General features: G+C 43.7%; 2 protein-coding genes across 2 annotated transcripts; both read left to right on the forward strand.

Annotated features, from left to right (window-relative positions):
• The first annotated feature begins 3942 nt into the window (after positions 1-3942).
• Positions 3943-6443, forward strand: LOC308367364 (UPF0461 protein C5orf24 homolog). The gene is made up of 2 exons (XM_080841261.1): positions 3943-4131; positions 4816-6443. Exon 2 carries the CDS (start codon positions 4819-4821, stop codon positions 5509-5511), a length of 693 nt encoding a protein of 230 aa, XP_080697387.1. The 5' UTR covers positions 3943-4131; positions 4816-4818; the 3' UTR covers positions 5512-6443.
• A 1583-nt stretch (positions 6444-8026) lies between these two features.
• nsd1a (nuclear receptor binding SET domain protein 1a) lies at positions 8027-23801 on the forward strand (the record flags this gene model as incomplete). Its single annotated transcript, XM_080840898.1, has 24 exons — positions 8027-8341; positions 9006-9874; positions 10076-10217; positions 10448-10620; positions 11154-13011; positions 13108-13220; positions 13407-13692; positions 13826-13917; positions 14215-14272; positions 14503-14681; positions 15394-15525; positions 15835-15958; positions 16215-16415; positions 17977-18156; positions 18521-18677; positions 19120-19325; positions 19864-19976; positions 20346-20615; positions 21351-21467; positions 21967-22108; positions 22287-22393; positions 22540-22735; positions 23002-23492; positions 23577-23801. Exons 2-24 carry the CDS (start codon positions 9023-9025, stop codon positions 23799-23801), a joined length of 6414 nt encoding a protein of 2137 aa, XP_080697024.1. The 5' UTR covers positions 8027-8341; positions 9006-9022.
• Between the last annotated feature and the right edge of the window lie 1468 nt (positions 23802-25269).

Consider the following 25269-nt stretch of genomic DNA (forward strand, 5'->3'; position numbering starts at 1 on the left):
ATAGTAATAGACATGGAAATATTAGGTTAAATATCCCAATTATGTTTCCTTGTGTGTTCATTTAATTTCAGTTCACAGTTGCTGTGCTAATTAACCAGCCCTTAGGGGCACATGTATTCTCATGAGGAATTCTAGATTTCTCAGGTCAGTTTTTTTTGTGTGTACAACAGAAAGCCACCCCTCGAAACTTAAAAATAGTTCAGAAAACATGGAAACCTTTGTGCCCCAATAGGATGTTATATGATATGTTGACACAAAGTCACAAGTCTACAAAGAGTTCCTCAGACAGGTTTGTTGTTTGGCAAAGCCTTGAATCAGGTCATCAGACAACTGCATGGGTGAATGTGTCACAGATGCAGATCAGCCAAGTTCAAGAGACAGGTCAATGCCTCTGTGCTCTATTCAGAGCGTCTTGGCAAAATATCTGAGCGGATGTCACATTTCAGTTCTCATCTTCAAAAAGGGGTAGGGTTAGGGTTAAGGTCAAAAATTCTACAGATAAAAAAAGTGAGTTTTCGTACAGTAGGTGGCGGTATGCACCTACGATGTTGACTAGCTATTCACGTGTAAAATAGGAAAGGAAGAAGTTAGTGAAGTCTTCTTAAGTGGAGTTGACATTAGCACAGCTGTTTACCCGTAGACGCATGTGTCCGCCAAACCTTTGATCAATTCAACTAAAATTGCAGTGCAGGTAAGACAGACGATGACTTTCGTTGCTTGTGTATGTGTGTGTTTAAAAAAAAAAGATAGTTCGGAGAGAGGCGTTGCCACTGCAATATCGCAGGCACTGGCAGTAACGTTAAGCCTTAGTGTCAACATTGTGCTTGTTGCATTTCACTTCTTTGCCCTCATGATTATAATTGAAATGCTGAAGTTTATTATGTTTATTATGACCTGTTTGGCAAGAACTTTTAATCTCGCAGTGCTCGAAGATAGACCTTGTAGCCATCCAACTTGATGTGTGGATGCTTACGTGCCTAAATTGTTGCATAGTAGCCTACATGTACGTTGTAAAATGAACGTAAGTTGTTTCTGAGCTGTGGGTTTTGATTGGTTGCTGCAGCCCCCCCCTCCCCACTCAAGTCTATGGAGTTGAAGGATGATATGCCACAGCCTTGTTCTCAGCCGCCAGCAAGCGGAAAAGCCTGGATAAAGTTGAACAGGAGCTGGGGCGTCAGGCTGTGAGTGTGTCCACTTCCTGCACTTAAAATTATTAGTTTTCATTTACTTGGCTTCATGGATCAGAATGAATACACTGACCAGTCAACCAGTCACTGACATCAACATTCCTGGTTGGTCTATTTGTAGAATCTTATCAAGCAACCCAAGTTGTCAAGCATTGTGATAAACCTATGTGTGATGCCCGAACTAAAGAAAAGCTATCTCCAGTCTATCAACAAGTGAGCTAATGTTCACAAAACCTTTCATGACCTAAAACTTGGATCTCCGTCCTAGATTGATTTGTCCTTTAAATAAGCATTGTGGAGTTCTGGTCTAAAACTCAGGAGCTACCTTCCTGAATGGAATGTTAAAATCTTCAACCATTATTTCAACATCCATGAACAAATGTGTGGAAGGATGAAAGGTCTTCAATGATTTAGTGGAGGACGCGTCACAGCACCCACTGCTAGAGTTTTACGTTTGAGTTTTAAATATGCAATAGGGCCGTGTCTCCCTCCAGGTGTCCCGGCAGAGAATGGCCACCTCACAATGAACCTTGATGTCATTGCTGCCTTTGGGAAAATGATGTGCGCTCACCATCACATGTTCTGTCAACACTCAGCTCAGGTATGGGTTGGCTGCTGTGGATATTCATATGCACACACAGATGTATAATTAGAGACACACAAAATTCAACTCTGCAATAAATGATCTGCATAAGGTGGAGGATTGGTATGTGAGGCTTTTGTATTGCAACTAGCTGTGAAATGTAAATGCATATGTCTGCAGATTTTGTTGAGTGATAATTTGTCATGATGTGCTGTTTTCTATTAGCATGTTTAACAGATATTAGCATATCTGACCTTTATCTGCATTATCAATCAAGCACATAAACACAAAGCATCAGGAAGTCATTATTTTGCAATGTTTGTACACTTGCATTTACAACTTTTGTCACGTAAGAGAAAAGTCCTTGTGGGGTTTTCTCTACAGTCGGGTGCATTGAGATGGATCCATAAACCTGACGCAACAGAGGGATGATATGGATGATCTGATCTGATCTGATGAAGTTCTTCATTCTTAGGTATACACACATACTGCCGAGTGTATATATTTGAAGTGAACTAGATTCCTTTTGAACACATTTGCTTAAAGGCTTTGTAGGGCTGTAGGGTTTACTGTTCTTGTTCCATTGGCCACATTGGCATGTTTTGTTCCTCTGTCTTTCTTTTTTTTTGTCTTGTTTTGTTTGTCTTCACCCTTTGTAAAGTGTCCTTGAGTACCTAGAAAAAAGCTAAAAATGAAAGTATTATGTTTGTTCTACAGAAATGCACTGACTGAGATATATCTGTGATTCCTCTTGGGCTTCATTCAGGTGCTGACGAAAACTATCTCTATGAGCTGAAGGTGGCTCTGGATGGGGTTCTGCAGGAAGGAGAGACTATCAAGATGGAGGCCAAGGTGCAGAACCAGCTTTTCATTGACTAATAGGCACGCCTACATGGCCGCATCAACCTTCATCAATGCCAGATTGTTGGCGGTATTGAATATGGGACTGATATTTTGCTGACTAAACATTACTGAAAGATGTTTCTTGTTAAAGTTATACTAATACTATACAGATTGGTGGTGTCAGTCAACTTTAAATGCACCCAGTGCAACTTTCGAGGCTTAAAAATAAACATTCAATTTCTAGTCTTTTTTACACGTAGTAAGTTTCAATAACTCCATACCATTACATACCGACATTCAAGCAGCAAAGATGAGACGTCGTTGTGTGGTGAGAACTGATAGAAAATCGATAACAACAACAATCGCCGCCATTTTCTTTATTTTTTGTAACCTACAATAAATAAAGCAGGCTTCCAATGGAATGGAAAAATGGCTTCTCCCCACCGGCGATTGTTGTTGTTTACGATTTTCTATCAGTTCTCACCACACAACGACGTCTCATCTTTGCTCCTCGAATGTTAATTCTTAAATGTTTTAGACTTAAGCAAGCGTATGGGAAAATGAGACGACTGCAAGCGTTATACATGTTTATTGCCACGCTGCTATATAATGGGGCTGTACATTAACAGATAATTCATAGTGCTTCTTGATAGACAAAAAAAAAAAGTTCTTTTTTTTTTAATTAGCCTCATGCCTACCTACAAAATGTGTAGCTTGAAGTACACACAAATAGGATGAACAAATGACAAACCCCAGGATTTTACAAATAGTTACCCATAAAGGTATGGAAAAAAAATATTTGAAAAAGCCTTATCCTTTCATCTTTAGCTAGAAGTACACACTAGCAGAAGGGCTGAATTTCTCTGGACTTTTATGACAACATTGGAGGGGTTTTCTTTTTTTATTTAAAACATGGTAGTATTACAGCATACATTGATGACAAAATCACACATTTACAACTGATAACTACATTGATGTAATGTAACCTCATATTTGGGGAACATTAAATATATATAAAGCTATAGATTACATTTATATAAGCTCCTAAATAATTGAGGAGATAACGCATCCTACGTAATTTACTCTAAGGTGCAATCGAATAGTTCGCTTATTACCTAGCCTCAAGAGTATCAAATGATCTGTAGTGCCTTTGTCTGAATGGCAATACATGGCTTTTTATTGTCCACAGAAGCCTATTACGTTTTCGCTGGGCACCTAATCAAGAACAGACGAATTTCCTTGTAGAAGCTGGCGCATGCGCGCGAACCCATCGTACAATATTACATTTTTTTTTACGAAAATGGCTGCCCCTCAGATTTAAACCTCACTGCTACAGGACAAAAATATCCACAATACGAACCATACGAAGAGCAATCGGTTGACGGATAGCGGTTTGAAGGTATCAGGATGGCGTAATGCTGGTGTAAATAAGAATATGCTTTGGTTTCAAGGATGGAAGATATATCTGTTTCATATTTAACCCGTTGCATTCCATGATCCTATCCGCGTACCGTTGAGGTAAAGTAACATAATGTCTTTTTTGCAATTATATGTAAACAAATGCACTATTGCATGCGTAATATTAGGATGTTTTGTATGTTAAATAATATGTTCCTAGTTTGGACAAGCAGTTTTGATGTATTTTTGGCCGTGTGCATCATGGTGAAACAAAACATTCCCACTGACCGAGATTATGCATTGGCATTAAGCAATAGCCTACACGCCTTTCTATCTTTAGCTCGGCTGAAAGTAGCGCTCTTCTTTCTCAAAATACAAATGCAGAGATTTGGGGATACTGACAAATATGGGAACGTTCAAAAACTGTTCATAGTTTGCCGTTCGAACATGATTCCAACGGCATCAGCAGCCATTAACTTCATAGAGCCAGATGTCGTTTCGCCAGTGCATTTCTACAGTGGCATTAAATACCATGGCATGACACGCTAGTAAGGAAACTGGAAAATTAAAAGCATTTGTTCACTGGTTACATTTGGCGGAGTGTTATGTAAATTTAATGCGTTCTGTCGAAAGGGGGAAGTGATGTCAGAATACTAGCATGCATAAGGTGCCCAAGAAAAGTCCCTTGTACACTGTCACAATGAACAAGCTGTTATTTCACATGCTGATTTTACTAGGCAGTTGTAAATATTAGCAATGTTGCCGTTATCCTAATTCAGTTCTACTTTACTTGTACTTTTGCAGAAAATGATGCACCAAGTTGCCAACAACAACAATGACTATGGTCTGGGCAGCCTGTCTGAGGAGGGCCAGCACTCTGCCAGCCACTTCGAACTGTGCAACTCGCAAAGCAAACAGTTCTACCCCTCTGTCCCGCCGCCCTCGTCCGCCCTGCAGCTGCCCCTCGGGAGCCTGCCCCCTCTGCCGCAAAGCATGCTTAAGCCCATGCCATGCCAGATGCAAGACAACCCCAACGACTTCCACCCGCAGTCCGTGAGGATGAGGAGCACCGAGGCCCCGGAGAGTTCCAAGAAGAAGAAGGGCCTAGGCAAGTCTGGACGGAGGGGGAGGCCCTCGGGCACCACCAAGTCCGCAGGCTACCGAACGAGCACGGGGCGACCGCCTGGTACAACCAGGGCGGCCGGCTTCAAGACCAGCCCGGGGAGGCCGCTTGGCACCACCAAAGCCGCAGGCTACAAGGTCAGCCCTGGCCGCCCTCCCGGGAGCATAAAGACTCTAGCCCGGCTCAATAAACTAGAATATGGTACGAGCAATGGAGCCCCGTTCCCCTACGCCATGATGCAGAAGAGAGTGATGAGCGAGGCGGGCATCAAAGACAAAGACAATAACGATCAGAGATGTGCACAGGTCTTTGAGCTTGAGTCTGGGTCGAGTTTGAAGTCCCTGAATTCGAGTCCTAGTCAAGTGTCGAGCCTCTGAATGATGAGTCTGTGTCAAGTCTTATAAGTGTTTGATAACAAGTGTGAGTCGAGTCTTGAAATTTTTTCTATTTATTCAAAATGAGGGAAGGATGGAGAGACAGAGAGGGAGGAGGAGAGGATAAGTGGGAGTGCATGTCCAAAGTTCTGGTGCTGAGAGTGTCTTTGAGACGCTTGTACATCCAAAATCTAAGGCGGGGAGTCTGAGAGGGGACTGCTTTTTGATACCTACACTAACACTATGTATGCCTCGTTGTAATATCATTACGATCCTTTTGTCCATCCTTATCCAAAGAACATAACCATGCTCTATTATCTCAACATATATGTTATATTGCTGTACAAATGTGCATGATGGTAGCCTTGTCGAATGGATAATTCACTTTTTCTGAACATGATGATGGTAAGTAATTACTTTCGGTTGACTGAAATGAGATGCCGTTTATGCCGTACTCCTTTTGTTTATCCAAGCCACAGTATGCTTTAATGCACTGTGCTATCTCCACGCACTCATACCTGCAACCTAAGCTTCATGCGACTCTCATCCTGAGCTTCTGCAAGTCACAAGCAAGCCACATTTGAATGGAACAAAAGACATCTACATATATTAATCTCTTCTTTTCCCTAAGTGTTTGTGACAGTGTTGTTACGTGATGTCCTTATATTACACTATGCTTTATATTGATTTGTATTCAACCGTGGTTTGTTCTTAGTTGGGGATTTAATTCCTGAGGAGGATTTTTTAAAAAGCTGCAATTTTTGAAATAATAAACATATACTGCTTTAATTGGGATGAAAGCAAAGATAGGTGTTGAACGATGTTGTATTTCTAATAGTATGTAAATATGAATGTTTTGTCTAAGTTATACTTTGTGATTTGGTCTCTGCAGTGTACTCACTATCTACTGTTAATCAAACATGGTATGCCAAGTTTGTGACTTCACTGTTGGTTCATTCTCTTTTTTTTATCTTATGATCAAACAGCTAAATGTGTCATGACACAGATACATATGAATAGCCAGTAATAAATAAATATCACTCAAATACCCTAACCTGTGTGGACAATTTTACCTAGACCTATGTGTTAATAAATTAGCCTTTTTCATTAATTACGTTTATATTTAGGCCATTTGTTTCATACCAATAGGCCATCATTCTCATTATTGTCCATTGTTAAAATGCTTCGTGAAATGACATCAAAAGTGCATAACACAACACTGACCAATTATTCAATATTAATACGGTCAATGACACAGCAAAGCACAGTACAATCGACATGGCTGAGAATTAAGAACATCTCCATAATAATGACTGAGTGGTTAGACTCCTTATAATGCCGCTTGAACAGGGTAGCCTGAGATACCTGTTTATAGTGAGCCGGCCTGTCAGGATAGAGGGAAATTACTGCAAACGTCCACAAGAATTCTATCTAAAAGGCTGACCAATTCGAGGTAATTTCATAATAGCACTCATTTACAGACGGGGCCTGTAGTGAAACTGATATAGTATTCGTTCGTCGTCTTCCTATATAATGTGCGATAATGTGCTTTCATGTAAGAAAGGCCTACGTGGTCCGCAGGTTTGGACTAGATCATGGGAGATATTTCTGTTAGGGTCGATCGAAAAGAAGAAAAAAAGGCATGTTGTTTTCCTTATGTCAAGGTTACATGAGTTTGCGTGTTTACTTTGAAGCTGGATGATATTATACAGCAGGCCTTAAAAATAGTTCGGTGTGTAATGTTCGGGGATGAGATGTCCTCTTTATGCTTAAGGGATTGATGCTATTTCCTGTTAGGCTACACGCTTCCCCCTAGTGAAACAAGTCCATTTTAAACGTTCTAACCTTCCAAACAAAAGATCGTGTCTGATTTTAAGTCTAACCATGTGTGGTTACGTTATTACCTGCATCATAATGGGGATATGATCAATATGTCCAAATCAACCAAGACATTCGATTTTTTTTCTTTTTTAACAGTGTTGACATGCAGTTGACATGTTTTGAGCATGTCGTGGCCTGTATGGAGACCGGATAATGTATTCCATTTACAGTCCGATTTTAACAACACGCACTTTCAATGTTAAACATCAGATTGTATGGAATATTTAATAGGGTTTAGAATGTCAGATAGAGTATATTTGTTCAAACTTGAGTCTTTTTTCATTTCTTAGCGAGCATGGATGCCTAAAATGGAGGAAGTTACGCCTTTGTTAGGGTAAGGAAACAAATGGCGTTATGGTTAACTGCAGTAGGGCAGTGGAATGACGCTCCAATTTTGTGCGGATTGCGCTGCAATATTGTGTACAAATGTTTATTCAAGGTATTCTAGGGACTGCAATCGTGTTTTCCCTTCCCATGTAATTTACGCTATACCTGAGTTTCTGTCGGGGCATAATGCTGTTAAGTACCCCAATGTGCACAGAGACTGGGGGTTGGGTGGCTGTGCCGATTGGTCGCTCACCACCAGCACAGTCAGTCAGGGCTTGTTTTAACATAACCAGGGGCATTCGGCAGCAGGCAAACAATCATGTATTCAAAATGAATCTTTGGCTGATTGAAGCTTGCGTGAAAGATATTTACTTTAGCAACATATAGTCTAGACACTTCGCTGAAATGAAAGGCATTTCGAGAATTTTGTCACTGGATGACTTTTTATTTTTGAAGGGACCGCCGCCGATGAGGCGATAGAGGGGAAAGAATGAGTGCTGAGCCTGGGCCTACGAGTTGGTGCTGGGATTTTGCAGGTCCGCTTTCACAATTTGAAAAAAATAAATGCTACACGTCGTAATTTGAAATGCTCTCGAGTGGTTTTGTTGAGACCGACCCCTAAATGGTAAGATTCCGGCGACTTTTTATAATCTAGTGGTATTAGCTGTATTTCACATCGTCCTTTCATATAGGGGTGACTAGCGAGCTGTCGGTTTCTCTGCATATGGGAACTAGCTACGGCATTAGTGTTGATGGCACGCGTAGCTGCTTGAAGACTTAAGCTCGCTGTTAATACTATCATTGATATTTTTACAAAGGTCATCGACAAATGAACATCTGCTACGAAAATACAGGTCAACGCGATGGTTGTACTGCATGGAATCGCTGCTTGACGGTATTTTTTTAGGTAAATCTTTGTCTGTCAGCCACAATGTCTTGACGGCCTGGCCAGAGGTTGCCAGTCCATGTCGGCTAATTAGGCTACGCCTGAGCACGGTCGAGGCTGGTTTTGGGTGAAAACGTTTGTTTGTCAACCTGTTTCTAACAAATAGTGTATTAGTAATTTTCACAATGGGCTTTGAACCCATTTGTTGCAGGTAGCACGCCATAACAAAAGTAGCTTAGCCTTTTTTTTTTTAATGATCTGTGACATCTCAGGCTCTCCAACTATTGTGGATCTTAATTGTTTCTTCGTGTTGCCGTTGTTGATCCAAACCTGGGTCATAATTGAATGAACCATTTCCAAGTCTGTAATGTATCTTTTTTTCTCTCTCTCTCTGTTTTGATAGGATGGAGTCATGACAACATGAATCAGTCCTGTAAAGTGGCAGTGAGGGATGGCTCTCCCCGTCATTCCACCCCACAGGAACTCCATACCTCTGGTGGACACTTCAAGAGCGGGGCAGGCCGCTCACCTGCCGTACTGTCGAAGCCTGCCTTCAAGCAGACATCGTACAATCAGCAGAAGAACTCTTCCTCCTGCTACAGTCCTCTGAGACGCCTCCAGGACCTCACAACCATGGTGAACAGACCCGACCTGGGTTTGCAGGAAAAGGACTTCCATGGCCGCAATCACTTGCACATGCACAGTCCCTTGGGTGCCACTGATTTTGGGAGCGGACTTGTTCATACACCCCTGTCTCCTAGTAACAGTGACACAAACCCACGGGAGTTGGATAAGAATGGTTTTTCCCCTCTAAGTACGGACAGCTTAGAGCACTCTCCCCCTATTCCAAATGGCTACTTGCATTTTGAGTCTACATTATTTGACAGCAAGGATGAGGACGAAGATGAGGACGACGACGACGACGATGATGATGATGATGAGGAGGAGGAGGAGGATGAGGATTATGAACACGGCAACGGTGAAGTTGACATGGTGTCGCTGTCAAACAAATGTAGAAAAAGAGATTTCCCAGAAGTTTGCTATAGCTCAAGCACATACAAACACGAACCTGTTGTCTCAAGTCTGGTTCCTAAAAACATACCTGAACCAGACCCTGCTATAATGTCCCATGGCCTTGATGAAGTCAACATGGTGGATCTGGACAGTATGGATGAGTTCTCTGACAGTGACTGCGACCTTCCCAGTACGGAGAACATGGCCTCCTTCGGCTATGGGTCCTCTCAGTTCTCTCCCAATGGTTCCCATTCAAACGTAAGGCATCTATTAATTCACACCCTTTCATGCCATGACATTGTCTTATTCATACTGCCTTTCTTGTTTATTTTTAGAACATCATTCATCACTGTAATACCACAGTAGGTCTTCATATTCTTTAGATACAAACAGTCTCATCTGTCCTCAACTCATGATAAACACATGACTGGTCCTGTGTATTTTGCTTGTTTATTTTAGTCAAGTAGTCCAAAGAAGAAGCCTCTACCTGGAATAAAGTATTGTGTGGGAGATGTTGTTTGGGCCAAGTTCAACCGGAGACCCTGGTGGCCCTGTCAAGTCACCTGTGACTCACCAAACGGAGTTCACACACGGATGAAAGGTTATTATGCTGTAGTACACTAGTAACAGTGATCATTAACTGTGTATGCGAACTTTATCAGAGGCAATGGCCACAAATTATCACCGCCATGAGTGATAATCAGTATTAATCTTTTTTTATTTATTTTATCATTCTTGCTTAAATTGAGCTATAGAATACTTTGTGGTGTTGTTACAGAAGTATTTTCACATTTGTCTGTCTCTAAAATAACTGTTTCTATGGTATTGCAGATCCTAGCCGGAGGCCCTGCCGGCTGTATTTCCTCAAGACTTTCGGAGAGGTTGTGGACAGGGCCTGGGTCCCTGGAAAAGCCACGTATCTCTTTGAGGGGGGGCATCAGTTTGAGAATCTGCCAGTGCTCAGACGAAGAGGGAGGCAGAAGGAGAAAGACTACAAGTACACGGTAATGCATAGACAGTCACCATGTGTTCTTTCTTGCTTAATTGACGACTTTCAACTTTTGGTGACAAGAACTATTCTTTGATATGAAATGATGAATTGCCCTAGTTGCTATTGATAGGGATCATTCTGCAGGATTGTCCAGTGAATCTTCTCTCTTAAACCTAAGGTATAGCCGTGTGCTAAAGTAGTAGTGCAGTGCGACTTTGTGGATATAAATGCAAATAGACATTGAAGTAAGGGTGAAAGCACACCATAAACATAGTGTTGAATTTCAATTTATAAGCTAAGTGTATAAGTTAGGTGTATTAGAATTGAGCTGTTACTTACTTATTGAGATAAGTATGATGATGTCTGGTCTGTTGTCACTGTTTCTTCTTTTACCAGTGTATTAAACAGTGTTATGATGGCCAATGACTTTAGATGCATGCTTAGTGAATGCACGGAAAATTCATATTTAATTTCATATTAAATTCATACATACAGGAGTATTAGCATTGTCTATTAGCATTTACATTTTGCCCTAATCCTCTGTAGATACCGAAACGCCTGATGGATTCGTGGAAAGCCAGTGTGAAGGAGGCAGAGGCCAACCGTCCGGTGGTCCCCAAGAACGGCCTCTCTGTGCCCTCCGCCTGGGAGAGGGACACCCCCACACCTGTGGCCGATGAGAAGGTGTCGGACTCGCCAGGCTGTTCTTCCGTGTTCCCCGCGGCCTCTCCTCTGAGCCCCCTGTTCTCTAATGGAAATGACCAACCCATGAAGAGCCCACCCCCGACAAAAGAAAGCAGCAGAAAGAAACCTCCCAGTAAAAGAAAGACTGGTGTGTTAAATAAGACCTTTAGCAACATCAGGGAAATGCCGAAAAAGTCGCTGAGCTCCACAGAGGACAAAGCGGAGGTTTCTGATAATCCCACGGTGTCAGATCTATCCAAGAAAGATACCAGAGACTGCTATTTTGATATCGATACAGTGCCCAGGATTCTATGCCCTAAACGGCCCGAGGAGGAGCCGAAGGCGCCTGAGAAGGTTCTGGGGAAAGACGTGAAGCCGGTGGCCCCTTTAGTGAGAAAGACAGGCAAAGAAAGACGGGAGAGGAATTCCAAGAGTATATCATCTGTTGTTGCCGACCTGGCCATCAAGCAGCTGGCCAACAAGGAGCGAGCGGCAAACTTGGCTCTCCAAAAGAAAAAGGGTAGCAATGCATCCGGCTCCCCAGACTACGCTGTGGACTTGCATTCTCATCACCTCCCAGCCAGTAGTGGCCTGATGACGCGAGCGCTTAAAGCCAGCGAGGTGAAGGAGGAGGCGCAGTCTGTTAAAGACGAGGAGGGCCTCTCGCCCCATCGGGACTTGGCAGACATCTTGGAGAGGCGCTGGCAGTCCAAACTGGTGCCCGACGCTGAGTCCGATTCGGCTCGTTTGACCTTTTCTCCGCCCGAGCGTAGTCCTCCGACTTCCCCGTTCCGCAAGTCCGCGAGCAACAAGCCAGACAAGAACCACGTCTGCAACGGAGCTCTGCTAAAGACAGATGACGTTACCAAAGCCTCCACCGACCATCTTTCTGCGGCTTCAGTTCAAGTCAAGCAGGAGAGCGTAATATCAGACATATCCTCCACCTCCTTCCCATCTCCGTGTGGGTCACCCTTGCAGTCCCCGCAGGACGGCAAAGATCTTTCCACCAAGTCCCAAGTGAAAGAAGAGGGCGACTCGGGTAAGGCTTCAGGTCAGCCCGACTCCAGTTACCACTTCAGCACCTACCTAATGCTACTGAAGGACCTGCACGACACCAGAGAAAAGGAGGGAAACCCTCTCACCGTGCCACCCCCTCCTTCGTCCACACTTATTAAGGAGGAGCCATCCCTCATCCCCGGGGCATCGGGAGAGGAAGCACCAGAGGGCAACCTCGTCGAGAAGGACTCCTCGCACGGGACCAAAGCGCATAACGGCAAGCGCGGGAAATCGCCAGTGTCGAAGACACCCCATGTCAGACCCAGCAAGACAAAGTCTAAGGCCAACGCGAAAAAAGACGCGCAGAAAAATGAAGGAAAGAATGTTCCGGCGTCCCAAACTGCACTCTTTAGCAAAACACTGAACACGCAGCAGCAGCAGAAGCAGAAGCAGCACGGGTCAGCAGATTTGAATGCACTTGAAAGGGGGTTGCCCCCCACGGAAGACCTCTCCAGTTCCTACACTTTCACCAAATTCGCTCCCAAGAAGCGATGGCAGACCTTTGAATCGACTGCTGGGGATGGTGCCAAACTGAAGGAGGGTGAACGGGGTCTTTCGGCACAACAGACCTCGGCAAAGGTGCCCTTAGAATTTAATGGACTCTTCAAGGATGGTAACCATGGCAACCAAGACACAGACGTGGGTGAAAAGAAAGAAGGCTCAGGTGGGATTCAATTGATTTTTTTTTTTATTAAAGGGTCATCGTTCAATTTTGTATCACGGTGAAAGCTTATGTGTTGAGTGCATTTTTTGTTCTCAGAAAACAAGAGGCTTCGAAAACCAAGTAAAAGACTTCTGGAGTGGAATGAGGAGTATGAGCAGATTTTCTGCCCAAAGAAGAAAACAAAGAAAACCTCAGAGACAATTAAAATGGTAACATGGCTATGTTTTTCCTATAATATTATCAGAAATTATAATGTATTTGTTCATTACCTCATTCATAGACATTATCACATGCAACACTCTTCACGCAAGTTGAAATATACTTAAAGCAGTCTGAAATCAGCCCCATGCCACCACTGTATGTTAGCATGTTTGTGACATGCTGTATTTCTTTAGGGAATGGGGCCAAGTGACTCAAGCGGTGGGTCACCGGGAGAGGTGACACCTCACTACCTGCGGTCAATAGGAGACAAACAGATGTCCCCGGATGGGGAGCAGTCTAAGACATTCTCTGCATCTGAACAATACGATCGCCCTCCTCGTCTTCAACCTCATCATCATCATCATCATCACCACCAGCAGCTGGAGGGAACTGTCTCTGGTCTAGACTCCTCAAGCCCTCCCCAGGAGGCTCCTTCATTGGGAGTTAGAGGAGAAGATGCCATGGGACACACAGAGTCATGTAAGTCTGTTTCTGTGTGTGTGTTTGTGTGTGAGTTTGAATTAGGGGAACTGCTTGTTGTGAAGGGTTCTTTAGTTATTCACTAATTTAGTGACTGATTTATTGATTGATTCACTGTGGATGATTTCTTTAGCTTTCTCAGAACGAAAGAGACCAAGAAAGCCCTCTCACAGAGTTCTAGAATGTGTCATTGAGGAGGATTCCAACAGAAACTTGAAGAAGAAGGTAAGATCAACGACCGGGCACCCAAACTCATCTGACTTTTGGCTTGTTTTGGGTTCTGTATTGACACAGTACAGATATATAAACAGATCATGATGTAGTAATAACAACAAAAATAAATAACACATTTTGGTATAATCTTGTGAAGGGATTGGGATGAATGGCAACCCTGCCTTTTGGCTGTGAGGTTTAGACTTGATTTAGTGCACTGAAAAAGTTCCCTTTGTATAACTCCTACATTAGGTCATCTATGTATGTCTTGTATTTTGTATGCATACGTTTTTTTTTTCTGTATTCCAGAAGCCTATGAAGAAAGAACTACCAGCACCCACTCTGCCAAGTCCCTCCCCCTCCACATGTAAGTAAAGTCTGATTTCAGACAGCAGTTGACATAATTTTAAGCAGGAAGTAAAATTGTTAAACATTTGTAAAAGAAAAAAAAAACGTTTCATAATGGCTTCCTTAGTAGCAGCTGAGTCTGTGTGTGGCTGGAATGTGCCCAAATTCACACCAAATCTGAGACGAATCCTTTCCAGGCTGGGTGGCTGTCTGGATCAGCACTCACAGACTCATTTGTTTCTTTTCCAGCAGTGTGTCCACCATCAGAGAGCGAGGCATCCAATGACACAAGGGCCACAGCCTCACCTGTCCAGCAGCAGACCCCCCCGGCCCTGCTCAGTGTTAAAGAAGGAGAGGACGGAAGCCCAGATAGGACAAAAGAGGAAGCTGAGCAGTGTGTTAATGGAGACGAGCCTCCACAGTTAGAGGTGAGGCAGAGAGTGGAGTGGTTGGCTGGGATCTTTGCTGTGGTTGTGGCTAATATAATAATACATTTTTCTATAGATGCTATTTTAAGGGCATTATGTGAGATCTGGGTGGGCTGTAAAAAAAAAACTTGACCTACTCTGTCTGTGTCCATCCACAGATGTCAATATGTAAGGGATAACAGCCGCCAAGGTGTCCTATTATACGAAAATATTGGACATTATATATGTTTATATATATATTGACATCTGTGATCATTCATGTTGTCGTTACAATTTATAATTGTTGTGTTTCTCTGTGTTGTCATAACAGTTACCTAGCACAAACATTTTCAGAAGCGTTACATTTCAGAAAGACAGGGTGACACACTTTAATTTTGATTGAAAATAAAAGGCATATCAAATACCAGGCCCTCTCTGACCTGACCACATAATATTTTTTTCTAAAGGATTGCTTAAAGAACTCTTATCAGTGTTTAATGCCTGGTTGTTTGCCTAAAAGGCATCCAGTGGTGGCTGCAGTATCTGTGATAAAGAGCTTGATGTGGTAATTTCGACATATTCTCATTCTTGTTTGAGATTCATTTGCTATCGATGCAGGAATTAGAATATGAGAATAAATATGAATCGCTCGGAATTGAGTGAATTCATGTTTTAAGGTTCTGTTTGAGAACATAAGTTCAAACCAACGTTCTAACACTTCCTCTCCCTCCAGCCCATTGGCTCTTGTCATGACGGAATCCTCCCTTCGACCCATGATCTGCTGCCCAGTGACTTGGGTCTGTGCAGTAAGAAGCATCAAATGGAGAAAGGGGGTGCAGCTTCACTGAAGGAGAATGTGTGTCAGGTGAGAGCCGCCTTTCTCTGTTTTTATTAATACTTATAATAATAATTATAATTACTTTTCTAGACACTCAAAGACGCTTTACGTAGGGCAAGGGCAAACAAACAACATAGAAAACGTTACCAATCGTGTTTTGAAGCTAATATACTACTCAACTTCTTATGCTACTTTTTAAAGCCTTGCTGAGTACAAGAAAAGACAAGAAGTAGCCAGAGCTTAGACAGGCAGACAGAGAGAGGAAAATGGAGTGTGTGTGTGTCTGTGTGTGTTGTGTGAGAACTCTGCTAACTATGATGGGGTCCCCATTGTCAGGTGTGTGAGAAGACAGGCGAGCTGCTGCTGTGTGAGGGGCAGTGCTGTGGGGCTTTCCATCTGCAGTGCATCGGCCTCACCGTAACCCCGAAAGGGAAGTTTGTCTGCAAGGAGTGTACCACAGGTGGGTCCTCTGTCTGTCTGTCTGTCTGTCTGTCTGTCTGTCTGTCTGTCTGTCTGTCTCTTTGTCTCAGCTATCCACTGGGATATTTACCATCTATGGGCTGTTGTCAGATACAACTGTTCTTCTGGGCCTTCTGGAAGTTTCTCTGCTTTTGCTGTCATGCTACTTAAGCAGAGACATGCCTTTAGGCTTTTCGTCAGTGAGTCATATCCCTGTTTGTGTGTGTTTGCGCTAACTATCGACTGGTCCTCCTCAGGTGTGCACACCTGCTTCGTGTGCAAGACGCCGGGGCGTGATGTGAAGCGCTGCATGATCCCGGTGTGTGGGAAGTTCTACCACATGGACTGCATCATGAAGTGCAGCCCCACCGTGCCCCAGAGCCGAGGCTTCCGCTGCTCGCTGCACGTCTGCCTGGCCTGCTACATCGCCAACCCCGCCAACCCCAGCAGCTCCAAAGGTGGGTGACCCACACGGAGACTGTCTCTGTCTCTCTCTCTTTTTGTCTCTCTCTCTCTCTCCCTCTCTCTCTGTGTCTGTCTCTCTATCTTTTTGTCTCTCTCTCTCGTCTCTCCGTCTCTCTCTGTGTCTGTCTCTCTCTCTTCATCTCCGACCTGGACGGCTGGCTTTCCTGCAGCGAGCACGACCCTTGTGGGCCTAACCTACTCAAGCCCGTCAATTCCTTGGCGAGTACATACCCGACCTTGCCGACGCCAGGGCCATTTCGGCCCGACTGCTAATTCCTCTCCCACTGCCACCTGGGAAAAGCAAGAGTTAAATAAGGCCATTGGACATGTTAGGATGAGGAACACGGGAGGTTATCATTTAATGTTTTTACTAGGTTTTCTTTTCTTCCCTAGTCTTTTTGTGATCTCTGCTTCTTAGGTTTTCATTTAATTTCATCTGGACAGATATGTGAGAAGCTAGAGAGCTCTGTGTGAAAAGCGGATGTGTAAAATTTAGGGCTGTAACGATACACCTACCTCACGATTCGATTCGTATCACGATTCTTGACCCACGGTTTGATACACCCCACGATATTATTATTATTATTATTATTTTACCTCGCAATTTTTAAAATATATTTTCTAATTCACATTAGAATAAGTATGAGCTATACAAAAATGAAGAAACAATTTATAACCAAATATTGAGGTTTTTATTACTCAAAGCAATGCTGTTGAAAAACATTCAACAAACTTCGGAAACTGTTATCTATCTGCAGAGCAAATGTCAGGCTCATACAAAAACATTAACGTGAATTAATTGATGCTAATACCTAGCGCGGTCTCTATAGGATTTCCCATATACGTTAGCATTAAGCTAACGTATTTTCTACCACAGTAAAACATGCAATACTATGTGATCGTTTTTAGAAAACGAATGTTACGTGATGAGATTACTAAAATGTAGTCTGCATGTCTGCTCAGTTTAGCAGTGCTACCCAAGCAAAGGTTTGAAAAGAACTTCAAGCTTCAGACTTTCTGTTAGGGAAACAGCTTTCTATCTGCCAAGCAAATGGCAGGCTCATGACAACACGCGCTACCTTTGGGAGCATGAACTGCACTGAGTAAATTTTGCGCAACAATTAACCCCAACGCTGAAGCAAGCAGCCGCCTTTACTAGCGAACCAAACTTTTTGAGGGCATGTCGCGGTTCTGCCTCCTCTCATCGCGATGCAGGTTCGTTGCCTAGAGTGTCGCGATTTCTCGGTTCGATCCAATATCGTTACAGCCCTAGTAAAATTTGATAATAGGACATGATGGGATAAAGAATAGGCTATTATTACTATTTTCCTCTATTCAAATCTTTTTGTGATCTCCACCTCAGATTTTTTGGTCTTTTTATTCAACATACAGGCACAAAGTTCACGTAATTTACAGTATGCTTCTTACTATGCAAAGTAGCAAACCATTCCTTCTCTTCTCTCCTTCTATCTCCTCGTTTCTCCCTCTCTCTGTCTCTCTCTGTCTCCCTCTCTCTCTGTCTCTTTCTCTCTCCCTCTTTCGCTCATCCTACAGGTCGTCTGACCCGCTGCGTCCGCTGTCCCGTTGCGTACCATGCCAACGACTACTGCATGGCCGCAGGCTGCGTCCCCCTGGCCAATAACAGCTTCCTGTGCCCAAACCACTTCAACCCACGCAAGGGCTGCCGTAACCATGAGCACATCAACGTCAGCTGGTGCTTTGTGTGCTCTGAGGGTCAGTTGTTCACTTTTGGCTGCGTTAGATTTCAAAATGTACATAAAGATATACTATAAAGATCATGCAGGTGAATTGAATATAAATGAATGTAAACAACGTGAATATAATGACATTAGATAAAAGTATATTATGAATACTCTTGAATTGTATAAGATATCAGCATAAGTTTCTACTTCTGGTTGTATTTCCATTTTTGTGTAGTTTCATAAAATGGCAAAGGCAAAAAATTGAATTGAGAAAGCAAACTGAATTAGCCATACACGTTGACAGCATAATATGGACGTGATTGTGTAGTGTTGTGTGTTTTGTGTAACATCTACTGGTGCAAGTCCCTCACTGACCAACTTTTCTGTGCGTGCAGGAGGGAGTCTGCTGTGTTGTGAGTCGTGTCCTGCTGCTTTCCACCGTGAGTGTCTGAACATCGACATGCCGAAGGGGAGCTGGTTCTGCAACGACTGCCGGGCCGGGAAGAAGCCCCACTTCAAGGACATCCTGTGGGTCAAAGTGGGTCGGTACAGGTGAGGAAAATTTGGCATCTCTCAGTTAGCATCTACCAGTTAGCATCTCTCAGTTAGCATTTACCAGTTAGCATCTCTCAGTTAGCATTTACCAGTTAGCATCTCTCAGTTAGCATCTACCAGTTAGCATCTCTCAGTTCGCATCTACCAGTAAACATCTACAAGTCAGCATCCCGTCAGCTGATGAATCATTTGTATTTCTTCCAGACAAATTAAAATATAAGGTAGTAATTGCCATTGTTTTTATTGGTCACAAAGAGAGGGTTTATTAGCATCACACCATACGAAAGGGTGGTATTAATTCTCAGGCACCATCTATAAAAAAAAACTTAATCTCAGGTGAGAAGAGATGCTATCAGATTGTAGCTACTAGGTAATTTCCATCTGCATCATACTTTTTATAACCACCGAGTTCATTGTATAACTCTTGACTTCTCATCAGATGGTGGCCAGCAGAGGTCAGTCAACCTCGGATGGTTCCGGAAAACATTCTGCGTATGAAGCACGAGGTGGGCGAGTTTCCTGTGCATTTCTTCGGTTCCAAGGATTACGTGTGGACGTACCAGGCCCGGGTCTTCCCTTACATGGAGGGAGATGCCAACAACAAGGAGAAGATGGGGAAGGGTGCAGATGCCATTTACAAGAAAGGTAGGTGCTCCCTTTAATCGTGCTAATAGTTAACTCTAATTGGGCTAATCTGTTTACCTCCAGAACTATTGCACATGCATGTGTATGGCCCCTGATGAGGCATTCAATATTAGGATTTGCCATTTAATTGAATTCTTAACAAGGCTCAATTTCTTGAGTGTCCTTGTGAGGCATGTTTGTAGAGTCATTATTTTCTGGTACAGTCCTCATGCATTGTTCCCAAAAGAGCCTGATAGGCCTAACATACCTTATTTGGTCTCAGCATGCTGGTCCATTTTTGGCACCGTTCTTAAGCACAAAACATCTCCGTCTGAAGTAATTAGGCCTGGGGTGGGACGTGGTGCTTATTGGAGAGAACATTGCCTCCCATTTTAAGGTTGTAATGGTGATTTATTATAGATGTGATTGGCACCTTTCCAAGTTCTCTCTCTCTGTGTGTGTGTGTGTGTGTGTGTGTGTGTGTGTTTGTGTGTGGGTATGTGTGTGTGTGTGTGTGTGTTTGTGTCTGTGTGTGGGTATGTGTGCGGTTCACCCACAGCTTTGCAGGAGGCCGCCGAGAGGTTCAGCGCATTGCAGGCAGAGAAAGAGATGAGACAGCTGCAGGAGGATCGGAGGAATGACAAGAAACCGCCTCCTTACAGACACATAAAGGTACAGTCCCAAGATGCGTAGAAACATTATCTTGATGTGGAAATGATTACACTGGGGTATACTAGCGAGAGTGTGCAAGGCCTGCAACATGTGGAAAATAGCATGAGTCACCAAGGCCTTAATTCTGTGCCAGGTGATCTTGAGATGTACAAACTTGAAAGTATGAATCATAATGATGCATCAGTCCATATTCAGCCATTTTTTGCATTTCTGCTTTCATCATCATCATAATCACTATTTTTTAAGGGAGAATTAATTTAGCATAGTGCCCTTTTGCAGCAATGCCTTGATTTTGCAATTATGCATCCATTGGATCTTGACAGGGTATCTCAATCGACTGCATATGGTACTTTTCTCTGTTTCTCTTAGGTTAACAGGCCCATAGGTAAGGTCCAGATCATCACTGCCGACCTTTCTGAGGTCCCCCGCTGCAACTGCAAGGCCACAGATGAGAACCCTTGCGGCATCGACTCGGAGTGCATCAACCGCATGCTGATGTACGAGTGCAACCCGCAGGTGTGCGCCGCTGGCGAGCGCTGCCTAAACCAGAGCTTCACCAAGCGACAGTACTGCAACGTCGAGATTTTCCGGACGCTCTCCCGCGGATGGGGCCTGCGCAGCATGTTCGACATCAAGAAGGTAGCGACATGTTAGCATAACATTAGCATCACTGACAGTCGTGTAGCACAACTTACATCAAGAAGGTAGCGATATGTTATCATAACATTAGCATAACTGACAGTCCTGTGGCATGAATAACATCAAAAGGCATCATTAGCATTACCAGGTTGATGCAACAGTACAAACATCAAAAGGTAGCACCCCATGATATTGGAATAACATTAGCATTAGAGCCGTTAGCATAACATGACCGATATCAAAACGGTAGGGCGTTGGTCGCATAGCATTAGCACAATTGAGAAATATACTGGGTGGCAGCGGAGTTTCTTTTCTGTTTTGTGATGAGGGATTTGATTTTGTTTTGCTTTCTGTCCTGCCAAATGTCCAGTGTTTTTTCATTTTTTTACCCCCTGGAAAACACATAAGCTTAACACTTACATTTCAATGTGCCTGACCTATTTTTCAAGGTCACTTTGCCATTAACGTGCACATTTAAACTGCTTACCTCCAGAACTATTGCACATGCAAGTCTTTGGCTTGAACTGTCTGTCTGTGAGTGCAAGCCACTTACCCAGTGCTAAAATGCAATAGAAAGCATTTCGGTGAAATATTTACCTTTTTCTTTTACTCCGTTGAAAATGAGATCATAAAATATGCAGATACTTTTCAGACTTTTCAGTGTCAGCGTCTCAAAACAAAATCACATCTTAAAGGCACCACCGTGTTTGATGTGTCTTCTTTTACTTTCCCTAGGGGGCCTTTGTGAGCGAGTATGTGGGCGAAGTGATAGACGAGGAGGAATGCCGAGCCAGGATCAAACAAGCTCAAGACAGCGACATCTGCAACTTCTACATGCTCACGTTGGACAAGGTAAGGGCTTATCACTGCACGCTTCCACTCAAAACCATAGGTGTGCTAATAAGCCCCGATAACGTTGACAACACTGTGGTATGTTAGATGTTATTGTTATTACGTTTGATGTTCATTGACATGCATTGATTGGACGATGCAGTAGGCAGTGTTTCTCCTGTAGGTGAGTTAATAGTTTATATCCCCAAAGCATGAGAAATCTTTTGAGGTTCTTTAACGGCTTGTGAAAGTTTACACAAATGACCAATATTGCTTGTGTGCCAGGAAGAAGGAGAAAGGTTTGAGATGTTTCAAAAGATTTCATTTTTCACAGTCTGACACTTAGTCCCACTGTTTTTGAAAATCCTACTCACCACATTTTTGTTCTGATGTCATGACACAACACTACCTATTGCGTTTTCTCAGGTGCTTTGCATTAGGGCTCTGTCCCCTGCACCCTGTGGCAGGTTTCTGAAGGGGTATTGTCACACCTAACCCTCTGAGTCTGTGCTGTTTCTAGGACCGGATCATTGATGCTGGACCTAAGGGGAACCAGGCCCGCTTTATGAACCACTGCTGCCAGCCCAACTGTGAGACACAGAAGTGGACTGTGAACGGGGACACCAGAGTGGGCCTTTTTGCCTTAGAAGACGTCCCTAAATGTGAGACCAAATCTCCTACTGTTTGTTCCTCACTGATTTTGTTTGAGTAGGCAAATAATAGTGGACGGCTCCGCTGTGTCTTGCCGTACCAGGTTACAGAAATAGGAATATTGCCTTAAATGTTTGTCTACTTTCCTAATAGTGGAAAATTTACTCAGTTGTTGGTTTGTTTACCCAGGCGTGGAACTCACCTTCAACTACAACCTTGAGTGTCTGGGGAATGGGAAGACTGTTTGCAAATGTGGAGCTCCAAACTGCAGTGGCTTTTTGGGAGTTCGACCAAAGGTCAGAAAAAAGGCTGTTCTACAGCCCCCTTCATGTTAAACAAATGGCGAATGTGACATTGATGGGACATTTATTTATTCTCAATAACCCTGAATATGAAAATATATATGTTAATGTTTAGTTGTTTCTGTCCTCACTCATTTCAGAACCAGCTCTCCACGCAGGATAAATCTCTTAAGAAGAAGGTTCCGGTAAAGCGTAAGAATAAGCTGGAGGTGACCAAGGAACGTGAGGATGAATGTTTCTATTGTGGGGATAGCGGTCAGGTTATCTCCTGCAAAAAGCCTGGCTGCCCAAAGGTCTATCATGCAGACTGCCTCAACCTCTCAAAGAGACCTGCAGGTGAGAGAAAACCTCATCATTGACTAGTCTCAACTGCCAATGTTATTCAATTCTAACAGCTCAATCCTGCTTGTGTACCTGCAAATTCAAAACAATGTCAGCTGTACTGTCTTTCCAGGTGCCTGTATGAAAAGATTTTGTTTAAGTCTGAAAGTAACCAAATTAACCAGTTTTATCCAGTGTTTCCTTCTTCCTTTACCCTTATTATTTCTGTTTTTTTTTGTTTATTTATCTTATTTATCTGTTTATTTTGTTTTCTGCACTAGGCCGATGGGAGTGCCCCTGGCACCAGTGTGACGCGTGCGGGCAGGAGGCGGCATCCTTCTGCGAGATGTGCCCCAGCTCGTTCTGCGCGCAGCACCGCGACGGCATGCTCTTCATCTCCAAGCTGGACGGCCGGCTTTCTTGCAGCGAGCACGACCCTTGTGGGCCTGACCCGCTCGAGCCCGGCGAGATCCGGGGCGAGTTCATACCCGACCTGGCAACCGCCAGGGCCATCTCGGCCGGACAACCAATTCCCCTCCCACTTCCACCTGGGGCTGCCACCTCTGGCTCTGCCGCTGCCACCCTCCCTTGCCCACCCAAGATGGGCAAGCCCGCCTTAACGTCTGCCTCGACCAAACGATTGGTGTCTGGCCCTGGCAACAGGGCTCCCAATGGGGTGCTAGTGTCCCCCTCTGCTTCCTCTGTCCCTTCCAGCCCCAAAGAGGTGAAGGAGGAGGATCCGGAGGATGAGGGGGAGGTGATCGAGGGCGTGGTAGAGGGGGACGATGATGAGGAGGAGGAGGAAGAGGAGGAGGAGGAGGAGGAGCTGGAGCTGATTGAAGATGAGGAGGAGCAGGACTACGAGGAGGAAGGCTTTGAAGACGAGGAGGTTGGAGAAGCTGCGGATGAAGAGGAGGACGAGGAGGAGGAGGAGACCTTCGAGGAGGACTGGGAAGACGAGTGTGTGGACGGGGACAGAGACGCAGACGGGGATGAGGACTTCGAAGAGGCAGTGAACTTGGGGGAGGTGGAGAGGCTGGAGCAGAAGGAGTGGGGTCGAGTGCTGGGTGGAGAGAAGTGAATGCCTCCACCCTTCTTCACCCTTAACTCTGTCAAGACTTTCCCCTCTCCACTACTGCAGGGGGGGGTTTCTGTTCTTGAGGTCAGACTGCTGTGGGAAAATGGCCCTCAATAGTCCCCGGAGACAGACGGACAGCCAAGGAGAGATCGTGGAGCGAACACTTGTGTCTGTGGACGAACGCACAAAGGTGTTTGTGTTTATTTTGTTTTAGTTTTTGTTGTTGTTGTTTTCAGGTCTACTGGTACCACCATGCCTTCTCAACTCAAATCCACTTGGAGAATCCACGCAAGGGATTGGAACTGGTGCTATGGGGCTGTGACTTCAGTTCTGACGTCCTTCAGTTGTTTTATGTTAATAGATCTGGTGCTTTTTTTCATGTTTATGTTTGGTTGTCGTTTTTCTTTTGTTTCCTCCTTCAATCTGTTTACATTCTCTTTGGAAGAACAACAGTGCATTGTGAAAGTGTCATAGCAGGAAACGCCCCTTCAGTAGTACAAGCCCACACTGTTTTAACTGCAGAACAGAAGTTCAAGTCATTGGTGTTCACTGATACTAGATAATATCTTTCTTATACAGATCATATATAAATAGGTGGCCATTTAAAAAAAAATATCCGTGGATAAATCCCACATTTTGTACATCATGTTAATAAGGATAATGGGTCAATAGTTGTTTTTTTTTTTTTTTTGAGTTCCAGAAATATTGTATCACTCACATTTCACCACCACCTCCTTCAAAAAAAAAATACAAAACTGGACTCTCCACTGTCATGTATGTGGTTGCACTGAAGTGTCAACATTCAGTGCTTAACCTGAAACACAAGGGAGCTGAGAACATTCCATGTTTTAATGTCTCTTTGTTACCTCAGTTACATGCCTCCTAGATGTTTTCCTTTTCGTCTTTTTCTGTTGTTGATCGTGGCCGACCCTCCAAACCGTAGTGCTAAAGATGCACGGTCGTCATGTCGACCAGGCGTACACGTATTTTCCAATCACCAGATGACATTGAGGAAATATTTACTTTTGAACAGTTCATCTGAACAGTTGCAAGATAGAAGAGCGGTGCTTTTTACCTGTTTTTATTCGCGGCCCCTCTTTTGTCAGGAATGTCTTGGTCTTGACCGCTTACTTGATGCTGATTTTTAGCCCATCTTAAAAAGTGTAACCTTGTAAACCAAATACTATGGTGTTTGGCCAATGGCTAGCTGCAGACTTCATACAGGTTTGATGATGGACCGAACTGAGTTGACCTAAAAGAGCTTTCCATTGTCAGACCCTAGTGCTTGTATAGTTTCCTGTTCTTACCAAAAGAGAGGGAAGATTTTGGAGGTGCAATTTATCCCTTTTAAAACTTTTAATTTAAAATTTGTACCCTCATGAAAGAAACATAGCTGTAAACTGGCCATTTGTGACGTGAGCATGTGTGGACGAATGTACTGCCTAGTTATTTGACCCATGGAAGAGATCCC

This window comes from Sprattus sprattus, assembly GCF_963457725.1.
Source record: "Sprattus sprattus genome assembly, chromosome: 6".
NCBI classification, from domain to species: domain Eukaryota; kingdom Metazoa; phylum Chordata; class Actinopteri; order Clupeiformes; family Clupeidae; genus Sprattus; species Sprattus sprattus.